Here is a 23960-nt window from a genome sequence, read left to right on the forward strand (position 1 = left end):
CTTTCAGCATAAAACTTTCAAATTTTGCGCGAAGATTAAAGGGATAAGAAGAGGGTAGTCCCATTCATTTACGGGGTTGTTTCTGTTTGTTTGTTTTTTTTTAATTTAATATCGCTATGCACTTTCCACTGATTTCATTATTTAGTAGATGTTACAGAGCCCAACCTAACGGTGACTTACTGGACTATCTTTCGAATTATGGCGAATGGGAGTCGTAGCTGAATAATGAGTTTTATAGCTATTTAGTAATTGTAGTCTGCTGATAATTTAGTCGTCGCAGCTGAGTAAGGTTCTCCTTCGAGTTTGATAGATGTCATATCAAGATCACATTGCACGACGTATCAACTTATTTTATTGCAGACCTTGAATAAGTTTATGGAAAAGCGTTCCTCCCACAATATCATAGTTTCTAAAAACACAACTAAAAAACACTATGTGCAACCCGGTAGCCAAAAGAATGTACGTACAATTTCACTGGAACGGCTACGAATATTAAGTTGAAAGTTTCAGGGCAGGTTGAGGGGGAAATTAAACTAGCCAAAAGGCATTATGTGCATGTGCAACTACTACCACAGCTGCTACTTCTGCTATTAGTACTGCTACGACTACCATAACTACTGAGGCTGATCCAATTAGCAGTATCGCAGGAATGGCTTAGAATAATAAGCTGAAACTTTCACTGCACGTTGAGGGGGACACTGATTTAAGCCAAAGGGACTATATACATATTGCTACTGCTACAACTGGCACTAGTACTACTACTATAGCTGTTATTGCAACAACTACTACGAATAATCCTACTACTGCTGAAGCTAAAGGTATTAAAGGGAATCTTTCATAGGATTTTGAACTAATTTGAAACAGACTATGTACATGTAGGTTGTCAGAAGGAAGCATCAGCAATATCTATGCATATGCTTTGAGTATTAAGGTGAAACTTTCAGGGAATATTGAGGGGTATATTGAACTAAGTCAAAATGCACTATGTACATATGGGTTAACAAAAAAGTATATCAGCGACCCAGCCAGAGTCGATCCAGCTCTAAATGGATACCTGGAGAAATCTGGGGAAGGTAAACAGGAAGGGTATGCGAAAGCACAGGATGGCTGGCCCCCAGCTCCTCATTGCACTTTCTGGCTGAAGGGCCAAGAAACGGAGATCAGTACCGCCGGTACGGACTGTAAAGTCTAATGCCGTATCCTTTACCCTTTTTTATATCAGCGCCATCTCAGTGAGGCCTTAGGGTATTAAATTAAGACTTTTAAGATTACTCAAATTACTACCACGTTTCTTAATATTTTTGCTACAACTGCTGCTACTTCCAATGCTACTATTGAACTAAATCAAAACGGTTTAAGTGGATACAGGCTGTCAAAATGGCATAACTGGCTTATCCTAGGACTGGAATAGGGTACAAAGTAGAAACTTTCAGGGAGAGTTTATGTTGGTAATAAAACTAAATCAACGGGCACCATGTGCAAGCTGGTTTTCAGAAAGGTGTATCAGCAATACCTCACGTGTGGCTGAGGCGATTAAATGGAAACTTTCAGGGCTGTTACTATGACTACTGCTGTTACTACTTTTAAATCAGATCAGATGGGTTGAAAAAAAAGGTCATTTGGTGGTACATATAGGCCTGTTTCATTTCGTAACATTGTTAAGATTGAGCTACTTAGGCGTCATATTCGATTATTAATCAGTTTATATGAGACTAATTATTTGTAATTACCCTTGCCAAACAAAATGTATCTAGGCTATACAAAACTTTCAGTGGATTGAAGCACGCTGTCGCTGAAGCTCTTCACTTTGTATATTTATGATTTGGCAGAGGACTTTGAACAGAGATGGGCTACGATATATCAGTCGATGATTATAGCTCGAGTAGATGTGTTCAAATCGGGACTAGGCTATGTCTAAAATTTTTCCCTATTGCAAGGCCTTGAAATTTAATGGTGAAACAATGGGAATGTGTTGCGCCTCAGGAAAAGTTAAACTTCCTAGACTGGCTGCACCACCAGAGCCGTTGAAGACTTTATGACGTTACAGACCGGGACACCGGGACACAAATGATGACCGGGACACCGGGACACAGGGAATATAAATGACGACCGGGATGCTCAAAGAGAAATTACAGACCGAGACACAAATGACGACCGGGACACTGGGGCATAGGGAGCATAAATGATTGCAGACCGGGACACCGGGACACATGGAATATAAATGATGATCGGTACACAGGGACAGAACTACAACGGGGAGCCGGAAGGGGCACAGGGGGATATATAAATGACGAAAATGACGACGGGGACACAGGGGATATTCGATTAGCAATCACCATCAACACAGCTCAAGGGCAATCATTAGAAAAATACGGTATAGATCTGAATACAGATTGTATTTCCCATGGACAGTTATATGTTGCATGTTCAAGAGTCGGTAAGCCTGACAATCTATTTATATGCACAGACAATGGGACATCGAAGAATGTTGTATATTCGAGAGTTTTACGTAGTTAAAAAACATATATCTATTTTCACAGGTGGGACAGAGGGACACAATTACAATGGCACGTAACTAATATGGCGCGTAACAACTTACACGCGCGGGGGGGCTTTTTTGGGTGCGAAGCGCCCCCACCAACTAGGTGTTGGTGTGGCGTGAAGCGCCACACCAACAGCTAGTACATATATATAGTGCATGTGAATTCAAAACAATAATTTTGAAAAGAGCTTTAAAGTGCTTTACCATATTAGATTTTCCAAAAGAAAACAGAAGTTTTTTTTAAAATAAAATAGTACTACCACATTTACCACAGTACTACCACAAAAGGAAGCAAGAATTAGACAGTTGTATAAACTCCTTTTTTGATGCACCAATGCTTGAATACGCTAATAAAGTAGTTTTTAAATATTCGTTGTTTCTATGACACCATTTTTTGAGAGGGTTCAAATGATAAAAAAATAGAATTTATTTTATCACTTGGATTTTTGGACTCTTCATTTTTGGATTTTTGAAGGTTACTTCCCAAATAGCAGCTAAGGTTGATATGCCATGTCAAATCTTGGAGAAGGAAAACAAGTTTTTTCTAATGAAGTATAATCTGTCAGATTTGAGCCGATTTTAAATTACTTTAGTCCCAATTAGCAGGCTAAACTTAGGATATTCATGAAAACCGGAATTTAATGTTCTATGTTGAGGTTTATTTAATACGCTTATATTAAAACGCATACAAATATCACCATCTACACAATCTTAAATATATAAAACTAGATGACTGTAATAAAACGTTAATAGCGAAAATTTTTAAATAGTAAAATTAAATAGGCCTTAAAATGATTGTTAGAAGGCTCTTGAGAAGTTGTCTAACTTCTCAGTTTTCTGAGGTGCCATTTGCCACTTTAATTAAGGTATTCATTAAGTTTTCTTCCTCCATCAATCCTCAAAGCAATACTTCATTACCAGAATATTGTTTTTACTCTGTCAGTAGCCTATCCTAGGTTTCTCACATAAAAAATGAAGGTTTCTGTGCAAAATTTATATATCTTTATGTTTTATCACTACCCTTGTATCCTCAGACAATCTTTTTAACCATTCTAGAGGTCATTATGTTGGAACATTCTCCTATCAGACTAGCCTAGGAAGGCTAGTCATATTGTGCCTATAATAAGAAATCTTACAGTTAGGCTTGCTTACTCAGAAGGAAACAATATAATTATGGAAACATTTTCAAACATAGTTAAACTACTCATATCAGTCTTAGAACCACTTTTCTTTTCTCTACTTCTGTCACCCCATTCCCCTAATGTCAAATTTATGTGCAAATTATATAATTTACATGTATTTTGCCATGATCACTATTTTATTCAAGCAAATTCAACAGTTAAGAAGCAATATTATACAATTTAGGCTATATGTTTATAATGGGGTAAGTATTTTAGGATTCTTTAAGGTTTTTTTTTTTTTTCAGATTTCCATAGTGTTTCCTTCTAAGTAGACCTAACTGTAACTTTTACCCTTCTTTTGATAATGCTGCAAAGATGTCTCCAAAATTTAACTTTGTTTAGTTGGTTAAAATTTCTTTTGAAGTTAACTTTTATAATCAAGTGATAAAAGTATACCCTGTTTTTATACCCTGTAATTAGGTCATTTTTAAGAGGTGAAAAAGTGCTTAAATCTGAATTTCCAGTAGAAGCAATTATTATATTTGTAAAGAGCACAAAAAAAAACATCAAGTGGTATATTCACTTTATACAAAAGCCAGTAATACTGTTTGCTATAAATTTACCCCTTTTTTTATTTCTTTTCCAATTTTAGTAATCAGTTCACTTGCAAATGTATCCTCTCCTTGATGGCCCCATATAAAGCCTAAGGAATATATAAAAATTAGAAGAAAAAAACTACAGGTAAAGCTTTAGTGTAGCAGTTCTCTAGAAGGAGACATGCTGCAACAAAAAGAGAGTTTTTTTTTTAAATTGCTAATTTTATGCTCTTTCTTATGGTCAAAGTTACATTTGGGATGGTTCTCCCTTACTTCCCCCCCCCCTGATGGTCTTATATATTTAAGCAATCAAGCTTAAAAATAAAACAATGAAATTGTTTCTTTATAATAATTGGATGACTATGTTTTCAGATTATCTTGTTTCCTTCTATTATCATTCACATTTTTAATTGATTTAAAATAGACAGCCCACTATAGCCCAAAAAAAATTCCACATTACCACAACTGTTTTCTTGTTTGACATTTTACAGCAAATGCTTACAGAGTAGCACCAATAGAGGAGTCTTGCTGTTCTTAAAAATAGTACCATATGATTATATATATACTGCTACTAGCAACTTACCACAGCACCAAGCCACCTGAGGTCAACAGAGCTGTGCATACTCCTCATACAACCCAATTTATTCAAAGCCTCTGTCCATAACCCCCCTTCTCCTTGAACAGTTCTAATTCCTTTTAAATCTTTCCTTACCACCTCCTTTCACAACTGGCATATTTAGGGGAAGGGGCCCAAACCCCCTCCCAAATTCCCAATGATATTTTTTTTAGTTTGATTTCTTGCTCTCTGCAGTCCCCTTGCAGAGAGCCCCTTGCAGCCCCCTTCTTTGTCATAATATATATATATATATATATATATATATATATATATATATATATATATATATATATATATATATATATATATATATATATATATATATATATATATTGATAATATATTGAAAGTCTTGCACAGCAATAACATTTTTCCCTTTTACAAATCTTTTTGCCTTTGTATATCTGTCTGGATCCTAGATTCTTAAGATCTTTCTTACATCCTTAGCTGAGAGCTGTCAGTTCATTACATCCTTCTGCTCAAGTCTCGGGAAACTCTTATTTCATACTGATTCTCATTACATTTGATCAGGTTGAAAACTATACAAGCTTTATTAGTATTTTGAATCAGCATGACTCAGATTCAAAACAAAAGTGAAAGAAAGAAAGTGATTCATTAATATTTAAAAAAGAAAATATATTGAAAGCTATCATAATGGCAAAACAAAGCAGTCAATGATTTCTTTATCTTTTTTTTTTTTTAAGATTGCATGTAGTTGATGAAGATTTTCTTTTGACTCCTATTCAAGTTGTTGACACAAGGGTGGCATGTAGTTGTCTAATCTAATTCCTTTAAGCTTTATAATAAAAGACTAATTTATAAGGTTTTTCATAGAGTTTCATGGGCCACAAAATCTGTAACTTTTAGTTTACAATTTTATTTCTCTCAAAACTACAAGTAAGATTAGTTCTCAGTATATTTCTAGTTTTTCAGACTTCTACAGATTTAAGGAAACACTATAGGCCAGTTTATTTGTAACAATTTTTCAAAAATAGTTTCCACAAACTGCAAAGCAATAATTTTTGTTTGTTGTAAGTTTCATCTTTGCACTTTGCTTCCATCAGAAGAGCTTTTGCTCTTTAATTATTCTAAATAAAAAAACAAGTTTTTTAACTGAAAGTAAGGAGCAACATTAAAACTTAAAATGAACAGAAATTACTTTGTATATGAAAGGGGCTGTTCCCTCCCCAAGACCCCACTATTGATGCTAAAGTTTGACTCTTTCTCTCAGCTCTACTTTTTAAAACAGTAAAAAACTTTAGCATAAGGAGTGGGGCATTGAGGTGGGAACAGCCCCTTTCATATACTGACTATTTCTGTTTTTTTTTTAAGTTTTAATGTTAATCCTTGCTTTCAGTTAAAAAAAAACTTGATTTTTTTTTGCTAGATGGCTTTCTCATAGTTTTGATTGAATAATTTTGAGAAAAAGGAGAGGGAGGAGGCTTAGTTGCCATCCAATTTTTTTGCTTTCTTAAAAAGGCAACTAGAACTTTTAATTTTTTACAAATGTTTTTATTAGTAAAAAATATACATAACTTACAAATAAACTTACATAACAAACTTCTAAATTCTTATGTTTTTAATACGTATATGAAGGGGTTCGCCCCCCTTGTCAATACCTCGCTCTTTACACTAATGCTTAAATTTTGTCCCAATTCCTTAAGAATAACCCCTGAATCACAAAGGTCATAGAACAAATAGTTGAAATTACTAACAATACTTTAGAATAAAGAGCAAGGTATTTTGAGATGAACCCTATATGCGTAATAATTTCTGTTTGTTTTAAGGTTTAGTGCTGCTCCCTACTTTCAGTTGTAAAAACTTTTTTATATTTATTTTTTCATTGTTTTTTAAATAATGCTAGAAAATCCTGCACCCCCTTCATGGAAATTATCTTCCCCCATGAAAATTCCTCAATGGAAAGATCTCCCCACGTAACCCCCTCCCCTCAACCCCTCCTCCCCCAACCAAAAAAATCCCCTGAAAATGTCTGTACGCTGCCCAATAACCATTATTATATGTAAACACTGGTCAAAGTGTGTAACTTTCAGCCCCTCCCGCAGGGACTGTGGAGGAATAAGTCGTCCCAAAGACATAGTTATTAGGTTTTTCTACTATGCTGAATAAAATGGCTATCTCAGAATTTTGATCCAGTGACTTTGGGAAAAAATAAGCATGTGAAGGGGCCTAGGTGCCCTCCAATTTTTTCGGATCCTTAAACAGGACACATAACTTTTTATTTCCGTTAGAATGAGCCCTCTCGCGACATTCTAGGACCGCTGGGTTGATACAATCACCCCTGGGGAAAAAAAACAAACAAATATACACGCATCTATGAACTGTCTTCTGGCAAAAAAAAAATAAATGAAATTCCACATTCTTGTAGATAGGAGCTTGAAACATCTACAGTAGGGTTCTTTGATATGCTGAATCTGACGGTGTGATTTTTGTTAAGATTCCATGACTTTTAGGGGTGTTTTCCCCCTATTTTCTAAAATTAGGTATATTTTTTCAGGCTTGTAACTTTTGATGGGTATGACTAAACTTAATGAAACTTATAAATTTAAAAATCGGCATCAAAAAGCGATTCTTTTGATGTAACTATTGGCATCAAAATTTCGTTTTTTAGAGTTTTGGTTACTATTGAGCCGGGTTGCTTGTTACTACAGTTTGTTACCACGAACTGTTTGAAACCATAAAACTTGGATCTAATTAAAGTTACTTATAAACTAAAAGTTCTGATAATTTTGTATAAATCAGACTTCAATGTTTTATTTTTTTTCCCTGACATGGAAGGGCTTGTCTTATAAACTTTGGAGGGGGCTAACTTGATTCTAGTGCCCTTTCTAAGGGTCAAAAGGGATGATAGGATAACTAGCCCCCTACACCCTCTTTTTTTCCCAAATGCACTGATCAAGACTTTGAGATGGTCATTTTGTCCAAAATAAAAAAAAATAACAAAATAAGATCAGATGTAAGGTTTTTATGGAAGGGGTGGTTGTATGAACTTTGGAGGAGTCTAATTTCATTGGAATTGAAAGTTCTAGTTTTTTTTAATTGAAAGTTTTTTATTGAAAGTTTTTAATTGAAAGTTTCTAGTTTTGAAAGTTCATATAACAATGCTGTGAGGTTGACCCCCCCCCCAGAGCTCAGGGCTATTTGTTTGAGTTATGCCCTAGGGTATATGTGGTTTTTCTGGAAAGGGTGGTCATATAAAATTTGAAGGAGGCTTTTTTGATTGCAAATTGAAAGTTCCAGTTCCCTTTTTAAGATTCAAAACAATAATTCAAACGAAAACGACCATAGATTACTATTAAAGAATAAATGAAACCCAAAACAAACAGAAGTTAAATAAACAATAATAAGAAAAAAAACATACAACAGGTACTAATATAAAGGAGTAAACTAAATCTTAAAACGAGTAAAACTTAAATTGAATATGTAAATCAAGCTTAAAACAGACAAAAATCACTACAAACAAGTACTGCCCACTTCCCTAACCGTGAAAGTCTAAAGCCTACTGCAGCATTGGCACTTTACTAAAAAACTGTGTCTTGTATAACCTTGAGAAGAACTAGTAAAATTAAACTGAATATTTTGTCTATAATGGTATTAATTGCTGAAAGATCATCAGTTCAAGATTTTATTCCACTTTAATTTCATTTTATTTTCAATGCTGTAATAAGTACAAACGAAAATATAATCTACTTTGTTTTCACTGAAGTGCCAATGATACATTAGGCTTTAGCTTTTTGGAGTAAGGCGGCAGTGGCTGAACCTTTGGTTGTAGTGATTTTGCTTGTTTTAAGCTCAATTAGTATTATCAATTTAAGTTTTACTCATTTTAAGATTCATTCATTCATTTGCGTTAATACCTGTTGCATGTTTGTTTGCTCTGTTGGTTTACTCAATTTCCGTTCACAAATTCACAGCCACCATATTTAAAAAATACAGTTACCACACTATCACCCCACTGGGCCGCATTATTTTTCATCCTTTTAGAGGCGTCATTAATTCGTCCTCTTAATTTATACTTCAATAGTATGTGATTTTTGTTTTTTTTTAAGCTTACTTTTTATATTCAATTTAAGTTTTACTAGTTCTAAGATTTATTTTCATTTATATTAGTACCTGTTGTATTGTTGTTTGCTATAATTGTTCATTTAGTTTATGTTCTTTTTGGGTTTCATTTATGCTTCAGTAGCAAAATATTTTTGTTTGTTTTAAGCTTGAGTTGCGTGTCTAATTTAAGCTTAACATATTTATTCATTTGTTAACCTGTTTTAAGATTCATTTACGCCCATTTGGGCTTTCCTGCAGTCGAAGGTAGTGTGTGATTTATAGTAATTTTGTTTAATAAATTATTTGTGAACTTGAACTTGTGAACTCATTTATATTAGTAGCCTACCTATTGTATGTTCGCTTTTTATGATTGTTTTTTTTTCTGTTTGTTTGGGTTTCATTTATTCTTTAATAGTTATTTCTGGTTGCTTTGAGTTGAATTATTATAAGAATCTATTTCTGCTGATCTTCAGTTTAATATGACCTTTACTATTCTTTGAAAAGCTTCTTTTTCAATTTTTTTTTAAATTGATATTTAAAAAACGATCAGAAATTCAATAAAAAAAACAAGTTTTTTCAACTGTAAAATCCAAAGGTCATAGTTACAGAATTTTTTGTATAGATATAAAATAATTCCTTCCTGGCACATAAATAATCAATATATGTAGGTTACACAGATGTATATCATGTATACACACCTCCAAATAAGTGCAAACAGGTGAGGTTTTTAGGGGGGGAGCTTCAACTTGCATGGAAATAGGTCTAATACAAAAAGGGTGCATTTTAGGTCTGTATTTTCTTATTGTAACTTTTGTCCTTCCATTTGGTTTGCTGAAAACTTTTGGAAAGGATCTTTGGCTGACTTTGGGGAGATATTCACCCCTTATTAGCCCTTGTTCACAGCTCAGGCAATGAAAAAACTTTCAAATTATGTTTCTGTCCAAATTCCCTTTGGTAAACTAACATAAAGGATTCTATTGAATGGCACCCAAAATGTATGCTGTTTTTTTTTTTTTTTTATTATAGGCAAGTTCAATTTCCACGCATGATAATTTGGGTGAAGATCGACCACAGTTTCCTGGGTCAAGATCACAATGGACCGAAAAATTGGAGTTTATACAACCTGATATTTATGATGGAATTCCTGTTTACAGAGTTATGAACACAAAAGGTCAAATAATTGATCAAACACAGGATCCACAGGTGAGTTTTTTTTCTTTTTAAATCGTACACTATTCTTCAGTGAAGTTCTTTTTTGTACAAACCCATGAAAATAACATATATACTTATCTTTATCGTGGGGGGATACCTCTTACCCCTAATATGTATGAGGGCAAGTGAAAAAAAAAATCGGATGTTTCTATTTTGTATTTTATAATAGGAGGATAATCCTTTAAGGATGGTTCATTTGCATTTCAGATAAAGCATATTCCTTCAACTAAATAATTTTAGTGTCAAATTAAAGGAAAATAGCATAAATTTTTAACAGAAATTCATACCCTGTGTTAAAAGTATAGCAGGAGAGTGACATGCAATTCTATGGGAAGGGTTTAAGGAGAATCACCTCTAAAGATAATAAAGATTTTGTTGTTTAATGTTCTACGATTTGATCGTAGATATAGTTTAATATGATATAGATATAGATCTGAAGTTTAATATCGCCTTTACTTTTCTTTGAAAAACTTCTTTTTCAATTTTTTTAGTTAATATTTAAAAAACGGTCAGAAATTAAATAAAAAAAAAATCAGAAAAATACAGAAATTCAGACCCTGCATTAAAGTAAAGCAGGAGAGTTATATGTACTTCTACAGGAAGGGTTTAAGGAGAACCCCCTCTAAAGATAATAAAGATTTTTGTTGTTTAATGTTCTATGATTTGATTGTAGATATAGTTTAATATGATAATAGATATAGATCTTAAGTTTAATATGGCCTTTACTTTTCTTTGAAAAACTTCTTTTTCAATTTTCTTTTAATTAATATTTATTTCTACAGACCCTGTGTTAAAAGTATAGCAGGAGAGTGACAAGTAATTCCACAGGAAGGGTTTAAGGAGAACCCCCTCTAAAGATAATAAAGATTTTTGTTGTTTAATGTTCTACGATTTGATCATGTTAAAAATTTATAGCATTAGCAAACAACATTTTTATTGCAAAAAATATGATTTATGATCTTAGCAAAGCTGTGTTTATTGAATTCAAAATTGAAATCTCTTCTCGCCTGTTCGGCACATTATTCAGATTTTACAGATACAACTTGTAATCTTCAAATCCAACTTGAAGATACAACTTCAAATCTGTTGATAGTAACAACTGTATCTGTAGTTAGCAACTTGAAAATGCTGCGTCTTGGTTACTTTGGTATTGCTTAATAACTTTACCTTAAACTACGTTAAATTTAAGGTAATAAAAATTAATTTGAAGGTAATTAGGTAATTTAAGGTAATAACTTTACCTTTATTTATTTATGCAAATGCAACAAGTCAAAAAATACACTTTGTTCTTGTTTTCCCCTCCCTTGAAAAGATGACTGATACCTCCACACAACATACACAAATTATTAGTAATTCTTTAGTGTACTATTTATCCTTGAAGTAACTAAGATATGTATGAACAATGTTTGGTGGTAAAGCTTCGTATTAATTTAGAAGAAGAAATGCCATATCCCTGTACAGGTAGTCCAAATTCTTTTTGTGAAGCAACTATCATAAGCATTTAGGGTGTCTATTGCTATTTTTGGTTAATTTACAGAACCTGATTTGACTATTAGATAAGATCTGTTTCGAAAAATAGCTATCACAAGCCCTTTTGGGCAAAATTCGAATTATGGAATAAAAACAAAAACAGACTAAAATAGAAAAATAGTTTTAAAAACAATCATATACATTAAAGTGCGCACCATCATTTTATCAAAATAGTAAAAAAACAAATCAATAAAAAGAAAATGCAAAGCATATTGGCTATTTGCATATTAGGGCCTGACCAATATTATTGGGCTGATACGAGGGTCAGTGTCATTATTGGTCATAAAAAAACATCAGTTATCAGCCGATATATATATATATATATATATATATATATATATATATATATATATATATATATATATATATATATATATATATATATATATATATATATATATATATATATATATATATATATATATATATATATCATGAAAAGAGAAATCAGCAATGCAACAGCACAAACACATAAAAAAAAAAAAAAGAGACAGAAGGAGACAAGGAAGACTGTTTTCCTAAATTAGTGATTAATATAGACCAGCACTTGAATGAGGCCTTAACCCTACTCATCCATACAAACACATAGGTCAAACAGCATAGCCAAACACAATCAACCATAAAGAATAATCCATGGACAGGCAGTCATGTCGTCAACAAGTATAAGTCGTCATTTACCAAACAATAGAAAAAATAATAAAAACAAATAATTCAGAGGCAACAACCCAACACAAGGGCTCATCAGGAGAATACACTGGCCTATAGGGTTTCGCCACTTTAAATTCTCTACCCAGCCAAGTGTTGTGGCTACCACAGAATATCCATGGCATCCCCGCGTCAGGTATCACCCCCAAAATACATGCCTATGAAAAAAAACCAGCAAATGTAAAACAACCAAGTAACACCAAAACAAGCTTATCCTGTTAATATATCCCTCTTTTTAGCAACAATAGGTAAACTAAACATGATAAAATTTACCAAATCACAAGTATTAACACATTGCAAAAAAAAAAAATTAATGAACTAAACAATTATAGAATTCATCTTTACCATATGGCTATTTTTTTTAAAAAATCTGCTCTATTAGAAACACAATTCAAAATAAATGGTGCTGCATCATCATTTGTCGAACCTCCAAAATTAGTTGAAAATTTCTTTAAGTATTTCCAGATAATTCTTTTGATATTTATTTAAAAGTTCGTTATAATGAAAACTAAATTTTTTAAATTGCCAAGTTAATTTATTTACAGAAAAACCTCTTGATATCAATTGTTGGCTTAAGATTTTACATCTATTTTTAAAATCAATATAATTACTACAAATCCTTGCATAACGAAGTAACTGTGAGAAAAACGCAGAATATGTGATATTTGAGTGTATATTACTTTCAGGGAATGGGAAACTAATCACTTCAAAATCAAAATCATCCGTTTTATTATACATTTTAAAACTTAATTTATTATTATCACAAATATTAACATTTAAATCTAAAAAATGATCTTCATGACCAGCGCCATGACTAGGTTCAAGAGTAAGCTCTGATGGATATATATTTTTAGAAATATCAATGAAATCCTTACAATTTAAGACCAAAATATCATCTAAATATCTTTTATTATTTGACAAAACATGTTTTAAATTATTTGGATTATTCTTATCCATCATATATTTATATTCTAGTTGACTTAAAAACAAGTCAGCTATAAATGGGCTGGCATTCCCCCATGGGAATTCCCACGATTTGCTTGTACAAATCACCACCAAATCTTATATAAGTATTAAATAAAAAAAAACAAGTTTTTTTAACTGAAAGTAAGGAGCGACATTAAAACTTAAAACGAACAGAAATTACTTCGTATATGAAAGAGGCTGCTTCCTCATCAACGCCCCGCTCTTTACGCTAAAGTTTGACTCTGTCTATCAATTCTTCTTTTTAAAACAGTAAAAAACTTTAGCGTAAAGAGCGGGGCGTTGATGAAGAAGCAGCCTCTTTCATATACGAAGTAATTTCTGTTCGTTTTAAGTTTTAATGTCGCTCCTTACTTTCAGTTAAAAAAACTTGTTTTTTTTTTATTTAATTTCTGAACGTTTTTGAATCAATGCATGTTTTGATTTTGGCTCTTCGCAGAGGAATAATTAAAACGAAATTTGCATTTTTTTTTTGGCTAAATGGCTTTCTCATAATTTTGATCGAATGATTTTGAGAAAAAAAGAGCGGGGGAGGAAGCCTAGTTGCCCTCCGATTTTTTGGTTAATTAAAAAGGCAACTAGAACCATTAATTTTTTACGAATATTTTTATTAGTAAGAGATTTACGTAACTTATAAATTAGCTTACGTAAAGAACTTTTGTATTCTCATATTTTTATTACATATATGAGGGGGTTCGCCCCCTTGTCAGATCCTCGCTCTTTACAATAAAAGCTTAAATTTTGTCCCAATTCATTAAGAATGACCCCAGAATCACAAAAGCCGTAGAATAAATAGTTGAAATTACTAAAAATACTTTAACGTAAAGAGCGAGGTATTAGGAGGAGGTGAGCCCCTCAAATGGGTAATAATTTCTGTTTGTTTTAAGTTTTAATGCTGTTCCTTACTTCCAGGTGAAAGTACTTTTTCATATTTATTTTTTCATTGTGTTTTTAAATAATGCTAGTAAATCCTGCGCTCCCTTCATGGAGATTTTCATCCCCCATGACAAATTATCGATGGAAAGTTCCCCCAGCATATCCCCTTCTTCTCAACCCCTCCCCCAACCAAAAAAATCCTCCTGAAAACGCCTGTACACTTCCCAATAACCATTACTATATGTAAGCATTGGTCAAAGTTTGTAACTTGTTGCCCCTCCCATGGGGACTGTGGGGGAGTAAGTCGTCCCTAAAGACATAGTTATAAGGTTTTTCGACTACGCTGAATAAAATGGCTATCTCAGAATTTTGATCCGTTGACTTTGGTAAAATGATTAGCGTGGGAGGGGGCCTAGGTGCCCTCCAATTTTTTTGGTCACTTAAAAAGGGCACTAGAACTTTTCATTTCCGTTAGAATGAGCCCTCTTGCAACATTCTAGGACAACTGGGTCGATACGATCACCCCTGGGAAAAAGAAAAAAAAAAACAACAAAAAAACAAAAAAACAAATAAACACGCATCCGTGATCTGCCTTCTGGCAAAAAATACAAAATTCCACATTTTTGTAGATAGGAGCTTGAAACTTCTACAGTAGGGTTCTCTGATACGCTGAATCTGATGGTGTGATTTTCGTTAAGATTCTATGACTTTTAGGGGGCGTTTCCCCCTATTTTCTAAAATAACGCAAATTTTCTCAGGCTCGTAACTTTTGATGGGTAAGACTAAACTTGATGAAACTTATATATTTAAAATCAGCATTAAAATGCGATTCTTTTGATGTAGGTATTGGTATCAAAATTCCATTTTTTAGAGTTTTGGTTACTATTGAGCCGGGTCGCTCCTTACTACAGTTCGTTACCACGAACTGTTTGATTGTATAAAACAAATTCTAATAATTCAAAAATCATATCCAAGCTGTAAAATGTCAAGTTAACTGTGGTATTAAAGCAATTTGTCCATATAGCTTTTTTATTATAAGTGTCTATTTCTGTTTCATGAATATTCACTTACATCGCATCCAAGATTCGATTGGTTAAATGCATTATATCCAGTCGGAAGTGCTGCTAAGGGGGAGAGGGAGAGTTGTAAGGTGGGGAGGGGATTTCCAAGGTGTCGCTGCCATATGTCAACAATTTGGAAATTTAGCATGTATATCCGCGTAAGTTGGCATACTCAACGGTTTTGTCGACGTATTCTTTAAATCTCTCCTCCAAACTGGAAACTTCAGTTGCACCCCTCTATCCAGTGTGCCTAGCTTGAATTCGTTTGTAAGATTAAGTCAAATGAAGTCGAAGTATATTTTTTGTCAATACACACCTGGTGCTGCAATGTTCTAAATGTATTATATGATTCATTCATATTATTATATGATTCATTCGTATTCATTCATATCATATGCATTATATGATTCATTCAAATTATATGAATGTAAAACGAAGTTTTCACGTTAATGTGTGAACAATTAAAATTCAAAGTTCCACTATTGAAATTTGGGTTTTGAATGATCAATTTCAATAAATATCTTACACTTCTTTCTTTCAGATTTTCATGTATTTGTGTTTGTGTAACGAAACTGATTTCTTTTGATTAAATTTTTCTTATTTGTCACTTTTATAAATATCCGCCATTTCGTTCATGTGCTCAGAAGCTGTTGATCAGAAAAGGTAAAGAAAATCAAACAATTTTTCTAAATGCCTAATATTTGGAACCCACAGTGAATTATTGAGGTTGTTCTTTGGTGTGAAATAGTCTAGAAAGAAACATATGAATATGAACATGGGCAGAGGGTGCAGGGTTTAAACTTTAGGTAAGATTTATTTCCAGATGGGAATTTATTGGCAAATTATATCGGTACGATACCGATATATTGGTATCAGTATTGGACCCTAAAAATCCATATTGGGCTGACCCTAATACATTTACGGGCCATAACATATCAAAGAAAATTAAACAAATAAAACTAATAAATTAAAAAGGGTCATAAAAAGCAGAACAAAGGCGAACAAATACAAATGACAAGCAGTAGCTTAGTTGTGTGTTTTTCACTTAATTCTGTAATATGAGCGAAAAAAGCTAATTTTCTTACCTTGAAGAAAGCAACGAATGGGGTACAATAGACAGTAGGTAATATAAAATACTTATTACAAAAAATTAATAACACATCCCAAAGGAGTGAATCCGAAATTTGTAGTCAATAAATTAAACATAACAACAAAACATCATTAAAACAACACGGAAACTAAAAACCGGCAAAGAATGCCAAAATAATAAATGTCAGAATGAAACAAATATTCTTTGGTCAATAAATCAAACTGGGAAACGTCAAAGTAAGTTAAAAAGGATAAAAACAGGTTAAACTTAATAAAAGAATAAAGAAAAGAAAAGGAAAAAAAGCAAGGAAAGATGTACAAAACATGGGGAACACTAGTACAAAATAATAAAAAAAAAGGAAACTGTGGGGATATTATATTTATTTATTCTTTGTAATGAAAGGGGTGAAGGTTTCTTCATATCTGAAGGTAAAGCAGTGAATAGGAGACAAAATAGGAATGGTTTTTGGGAACAAACTTAGGCGGGCTGAATCAGGGCGGGGAGTGTCTTTTGAGGAAAAAATTTTCCGTGCGAGGGTTTGTTAATGCAGTTTGTTAACTCACCTTCACTGAAGTGTTTCCAACCTAGCATATTTGGTTAGAAGGAAGTATGGAACCTTGCCTTCTTTGTAAGTTTTGCATTGGCAGAGCTCCAATTAAAGAGGTCAATTAGATTTTGAGCAAATCACTTTCATATAGCCCAGTAGGCGATCTAAACATTTTCAATCTTCAGAAGAAAGGGACCTGTCAGTAGGTGAATGGCTCCCAGGACTACAGAGTATATATTTAAGCTTTGTAGAGCTATTATCGTATCTGTTGGCTAGGCAGTCTGTAAAATTTTAAATAAAAGACATTAGTCACAATAGTCAAAGAGTTGGTCTAAATTTAGGTTTAAACAAGTCGGGAATTTTACATGTGTGAACATTGCGAGCTAACAGGAGTTTTATTTAAAATACCAAAAAATTTACCTTTTATAAATTGTTAATCAAAACATTGTCTATTCACCGTATATTCAGCAAGATAATACACAGAAAGTATCTTCATTTTAAGACCACCAGATAAAGGGGTTAGGTGTGATCATATGAATGGAAAACAGGTTAATCAACAGAAAAAAAAATATTTAAAAACAACGGAGATTTAGAGCGCCCGGCTCTACTTGTATATTTCTTTACTGTCAACAATTATCCTTCGTTTTCAAATAAAAATTAAGTTTTTTTTCTTGAATGATAAAGTCTATATTAGATGCTATGAAAGAGCTTCCTAGTGAAGTTCTTGGTCTACGGATCAAAGCTTCAGTTTATCATCGGCTTTCTCGTGGCAAGTTTTTTATAGCTTTTTCCTTCCACTCATAAGTATGACAATTTATGCAAGCCTGTGTAAAGCAGTTTTTTTTAGGAGGATGGGGGCAAATCTATAAAAAAGGGGAAAAACTGTGAAAAATAAACTACTTACATGACATATTTTTACGGCAGATTTCACAAAAAAGGAGTTTTTTCTTGATTCTTAGATCTTTTTGAATCTGAAGGAACTAAGAAATTTAGGAAATTTAAAGAACTGTAGATGCGTACGATAGTATTTTAAGTTCTCATCTAACCTGATAACGCCTGAAAAAAAGAAGTGAGACCTTTGGAAGCTTTAAAGAACCACAGATGTGTGTAATAAAGATTTTAAGTTGTCATCTGACCTGATAGTGCTGGAAAAAAAAAATGTGAAACTAATACTTAAGGAAACTTTAAAGAACTATAGACGTTAATGATATGATGCTAAATCTTCGTCTAACACGAAAAAGCCTGAAGCTTATATGGTCAGAAAAAAAAAACTGTATTAACTTACATAAACTTATATTTTAGGAAATTTTAAAGAACTGCAGATATAGGTTATATGCTAAGATTTTAATTTCTCTTCTAACCATTGTCAATTTGTTTATAGCTCCCTGAGGAAACTGTTGTAAAAATGTACAAAGTGATGACACAATTAAATTCAATGGACAGAATTATGTACGAAAGCCAAAGGCAAGGAAGAATCTCATTTTATATGACTAACTTTGGGGAAGAAGGAACTCACATTGGAAGTGCGGCCGCTTTAAACCCAAAAGATTTGATCTTTGGACAATATCGAGAAGCAGGTAAATTAATAAAATCTCATTAATTAATTTAAAAAATTAAAATTCATTAATATTTCATTCATTACTTAAAATATAATAAGAATTTGTAAGGTTAATATTAAACAATTCCAATAAAAGAACTTTTTCAAAGAAAAGTAAATAGCGATACCAAAGCCTAAAAGGAGCAGAAAAAAAGTATACCTATGTAATTTGCCTGTGTTGCTAAATGCCAGCCGATCACTAATCTTCCGCTATATGAAAAATGTTTTGACATCGCACAACGGGTATCTGAAGCTTGAACATTTTATTATACAGTCAATCGGTCTCATTAAAATGTTAACGCATTTTTATACTTAACCTTAGTCTACTCAGTAATGTCTCAAAGCTTGGGAATCTGGTTGAAACTCCACTAAAACTGATTTGCTAAAAACGTTCATACTTGGCATAGAAGCAACGAATGTCATTACTGGGGCCATCGATAGTGGGGGGGGGGCTAGAGAGTCAACAATTCTTAGGGCCACAATTCTTTATATTTTTCATAGTTTCCGAAATAGATCACCGACTTCTCTGTGGTAAGTTATTGCTACCATAGATACCATGCTCAGGGGCTTAAGGTATTGGGCAGCATTCGATCATAGCAGTTACAATGGTTACAAAAGAATCGAAGACAGTTTTTTAAACTTCAGAGCATAACAAATAAGAAACATTCATGAAAACGTAGTCATCTTCTTAAATAGGCAGTTTCCAAAAGTTGCATTTTGGAATGTGATGTGTTCAGAAGATGGTCTATTTACGTATATTCTCAATTCTAAAGTTAAATAGCTGTAATTTTTTGGCTTTAGCCTTCTTCTTTTTATGAGGGGCCTCGTCTTCATCTATTGAGGTCCTTGTGTTCATTAATCTCTATTTATTTTGATTTTCTCGTTTTTTGATTCTGAGAACCCTGAACATTTATGAAAAACATGTGTTCATTTTTTGTTGTTATTGGCTCTATCTAGATGTTTTTAACTTCAAAGTTTTGATTTTTTTTTCTTGGACTGTTCTTATTGTTTTATATTCAATATAAAATATATATCTGTATTTAACATATATTTACTTATAACAATAAGATTTTTCTTGATGTTCAAATCATTAACCTGCGTGACACTGTCCTCTTGGAAGAAGCACCCTGGCATCCAACGCAAAGCCTCACTAGCCACGATCAAGACTCATCTGGAGCCCCCAGGTGGTTTGCGCTGAAATGAAAGCTGATGTTTCTCATCGTGGTGATCCATTTTGCAAGGAACAGTCTGTCAACTTCTAAGCGCCAGCAAGAGCTTCTGAACCTTGTATTCTTTTACGAGTGCAAGTAAGTAAGTAAGAAGGATCCATGTTGCAAGAAACAGTCTGACAACTTCGAAGTGCCAAAAAGAGCTTCTGAAGCTTGGTTGTTTTTACGAATACAAGTAAGTAAATAAGAAATTCGAAAAATCAGAATGGCAAAATAATGGAAATGCTTCGATTCCATCATGGTTTTAAATACGACTTTACTGTTGTTTTGCAATTTTCACCCCTGGAAAAGATCCCCTTCCCACCTTCTAGGTTCAGATCTGTGCGAGCTTCAGCTACCAAGCTTCAGCTTCAGCTACCAATACACTTTTATACTTCAAATTTTTTGTTTCAGGCACCCTGTTATGGCGTGGTTTCTCACTTGACCAATTTATGAATCAGTGCTACGGAAATTGTGAAGATCTTGGGAAAGGACGGCAGATGCCTGTTCATTATGGATCTAAGGATTTAAACTTTGTAACCATTTCATCGCCATTGGGCACACAAATGCCACAAGGTAAACAAACCGCTACCACCATGGCGGTTAATAATCGCCATAATAATTAGAACAGAACCGTTATAGAAGGTGTTCCACAAGGTGTGTGGTGGTGTTCAAGGAAGTGTGGTATCAAGGAAGGTGTTCCATGGTTCCACAAGAACCATTATAGAACATATGGCTTAAGTTGTGTAACCATTTCGTCGTCGTTAACAACCGCCATAATGAATATTATTACTAATATCCTTAATAACCACTATGGCGTACAAATAGCAGTTCAATAAGGACAAGTCCTTTTATTTGACACTGAGAAAAAATTCTCTGGATATTTCGGTCACATACACAGTGGCCGTCATCAGCATCAGCTGGAGTTATTCTGCTGATGATGGCCAGCGTAAATGTGACAGAAATGTCCAGAGATTTTTGTTGTTGTTGTTTAGGTGTCAAATAAAAGAACTTGTTCCTGTTCAACTATTATTTGTACGTCTTTTAAAGTCAGCGTGATCTTCGAAAATACCTAAACCATTATCGATCTAAGATTGGAGCTTTGTAACCGTTTCATAACCATTGAGAAAACATACCACTCGGTAAAAAAAAATGCCACTATTGCGAATAGTGGCATTTGTGAATAATGGCTGTTCACAAATGATGCCACTATTGTGAATAGTGGCATGAAGCACAAAGAGTGGCCTTTGAGCTAACAGGATCTTCCTTCTGTGGACTGAACAAATTCCTGCCAAGGCTTTAAAGTTTATTATAGCCTCCGTTGTATCTCCTCTGTTGTATGAAAAGTTCACCATTCTTGTTAACCTATCATTTTAAATGGAATTTTTCCTAGTGCTATGAAATCTGCCAGATTAGTTTTTCTCCATAAGGGCGGTGGTAGAGATGATCCTTCTAATTATCGAGCAATTTCTTTTTTATCAGCCCTTAGTAAAATTTTTGAAAAATGTATGAATTTTACACTTCTGTCGTTTCTTGATAAGGAAAAACAACTTGTCCATTACGATGAGTTCGGTTTTCGCCCTAACACTCAACAGAGTATGTTTTCATGACATTGCTAAAGCTCATTCACAAGGCACTTGTTAAAGGTAGAATTCCGACTGTAATTTTCCTTAATGTCAGAAAAGAGTTTGGCAGCATATAACAAACTATCTTACTCTCCAAGATAGGCCACACAGGGATGCGGGGAAACCGATATCAGTGATTTGAAACTCATTTATCTGAAAGGTCTATTAGTATTGATCCTAAGCCTTTAGATGAATACCATGTTGATTTTGGTTTCCCTCAAAGGTCCATCCTAGGTCCTGTTTTATTCCTTATATTCATCAATGATCTTTTCACAACTGCATCTGGACAAACTAAACAAGGTTGCTGTAGTATTTGTGATCACAATTTTGTCCCACCTAGTTAAGCAGCTCACGACCCAGTGCTATTCGCTTTTCGGATAATAGTACTCTAGGGTGTTCAGAAATTAAGGAACCTTCCCTTATCATGGAAGTGTATTCTGTCCTAAAAAAAAACTTTTTTTTTGTTCGATGCAAATCGCCTTGCCCTATATCTATCTAAATCTATTCTACTTATTTTTATTTTTTTGATCAGGTACTTCTTGTCCTTTGGTTAAAACTATTTCTACCACTCGTGGTGATACAACTCATCCTCCTGATAGTTATATTTGATCTATGGGTATTCTATTGGACGAAAATCTTTTTTTCAAACATCACTGCGCTCTTGAGAGACTTAAGCTGTCCAGAAATCTAGGATTTCTTCGGAAGCTTTGTCATTGCTTCCCTGGTTTAATAGTACAGATCCTCTTTCACTCTCTCATTCAGCCTTATATGTATTACTGTCCAACAGTATAACTATCACCATTTTCTTCTTTTATCCTCCCTGTTTTCAAAGTATATAACAGAGCAATTAAATCTGAGGTGACAGGTAATACTCAGAAAATCAGGTATAATGTTTCTGATTCCGCAGATGCTTCAGGGCTGGCAGTTATTTTATCACTCCGCGCTTACAAACGGTTCTGTGATTTAAATGAAGACCGTCCTCCAGCTATCTACAGTTATTTTTTTCTTCTAGCAGTTTAACTCAGACATAGAATCGTATATTATCTACGTAATTTCTGCACATGATAGAATTATCATAGCTCTAAAGAAGAAATGTCACGAATTTTTTTCTAAAAAGAATAATTAAAAAGCTAATTACTACATTGTTGAGTTGATTTAAATTTTTTTTGCAAGTAATTCAGCTAAAATTTTACTTTCTCGTGTTTGTGCCTTACTTTAGATAAAGTACAAACTCATCCTACGAAAAAGATCATTGTAATGTGATCAGGTTTGAACAGAGGCTTTCTGATAAGCAAATATCATTATCTTTGAAAAAGCTTTCATGAAGTCTGTTGAAAGACAAAAACTTCTTAACTTCTCCAGTTTAAACACCTAGGGGATCGTTCATTGTAAACATTTTATTTTATTTTTCGTTCAGTTACTCTTTCTCTTATACGTTTATTACCTACTATTATATTACCCATTATAGATTTTATTATCTCTGATTTCATTTATTTTATAGACTTTATATATTACTAATTGACGCTATTGCTCAAAAATAAAAAAAAAGATTTCTTAACTTAATACGATGCTAAAATTTTTTTTGAGTCTGATTTCAAACTTTCTTGTTAGTCAAACTCCTTTTTAGTTAGAGGGGAGTTTCCAAAACCTAATCATTATTTGACGTAATACCTTATATAAATACTTCGTATACATGGGGAAATGTCACCAGTCAAGTGTATAACGTTAAATCTAATTTTAATGCTTTATAATATCAGGCATGAATCTCCAGGAAATGGGGGCCAAACGACGCACCCTTGGCCTTGTACTTGGCTTCTTAACTGGCCGAAAACAAAAAGTCTTTGCACTCCACGAAAACGATTTGGATTCATCATGGTCAGATACTTCTTGCGGGGCCCCACAAGGCACAAAATTAGCTGGAATAATTTTCCTGGCTGTAATTAATTCCCTGCTTAACCATCACGACGACCGTTACAAGTTTGTAGATGATCTGTCCATAGTGCTCGCTTACCTGGTCGAAAACACTATCATAACAAAGCAGTTTTCAGACCAGTTATTTGATCAGCTAAAGACCGAATGCTCAAGTCATGATCTTACCATTAACATAGGCAAGTCGAAGATAATTCGTTTCAACCCTCTGAAGCGGAATATAGATATGCCTCTTGTCCCTTTCCCGATTGTGAACGAAATAAAAATCTTAGGAGTAACTTTCAGTAGTGACTATAGTTTCAGTGCCCATATTAATTTAACCGTCCACAAGGCTAATGCAAGCCTTCAGACACTTACCAAAATGAGGCGTTTTGGGTGTGATACTGAAAGTCTTCTCCATGCCTACATGTGTTATGTTCGCCCGTTGCTCGAGTACGCGTGCCCGGTGTGGGGTCCATCTGCTATCCGCACAGCGTACCTATTACCCGACTTAGAGTGCGTCCAGAAAAGAGCAACAAGGATTATACTCCGAAACCGTGGCATACCCTATGATCAAGCCCTCGCTAAATTAAATTTATCTCCACTTAAAGTCCGGCTTGAACACCTTATTCACCAATTTGGAAAATTCGCTCTAGCCAATAAGAGCCACCGATCACTAC

At 33.7% G+C, this 23960-nt stretch overlaps 1 protein-coding gene across 1 annotated transcript in view; it reads left to right on the plus strand.

Annotated features, from left to right (window-relative positions):
- Positions 1-3273: 3273 nt before the first annotated feature.
- The window catches only part of LOC136026902 (2-oxoisovalerate dehydrogenase subunit alpha, mitochondrial-like), a gene marked incomplete in the record, with an annotated part of 36758 nt that continues 16071 nt past the window's right edge, over positions 3274-23960 (plus strand). Inside the window, 4 exon segments of the mRNA XM_065703723.1 lie at positions 3274-3408; positions 9964-10140; positions 18324-18519; positions 20162-20323. Coding sequence (XP_065559795.1) covers positions 3334-3408; positions 9964-10140; positions 18324-18519; positions 20162-20323 — 610 coding nt within the window.

This window comes from Artemia franciscana, chromosome 5 (assembly GCF_032884065.1).
Source record: "Artemia franciscana chromosome 5, ASM3288406v1, whole genome shotgun sequence".
Classification (NCBI taxonomy): domain Eukaryota; kingdom Metazoa; phylum Arthropoda; class Branchiopoda; order Anostraca; family Artemiidae; genus Artemia; species Artemia franciscana.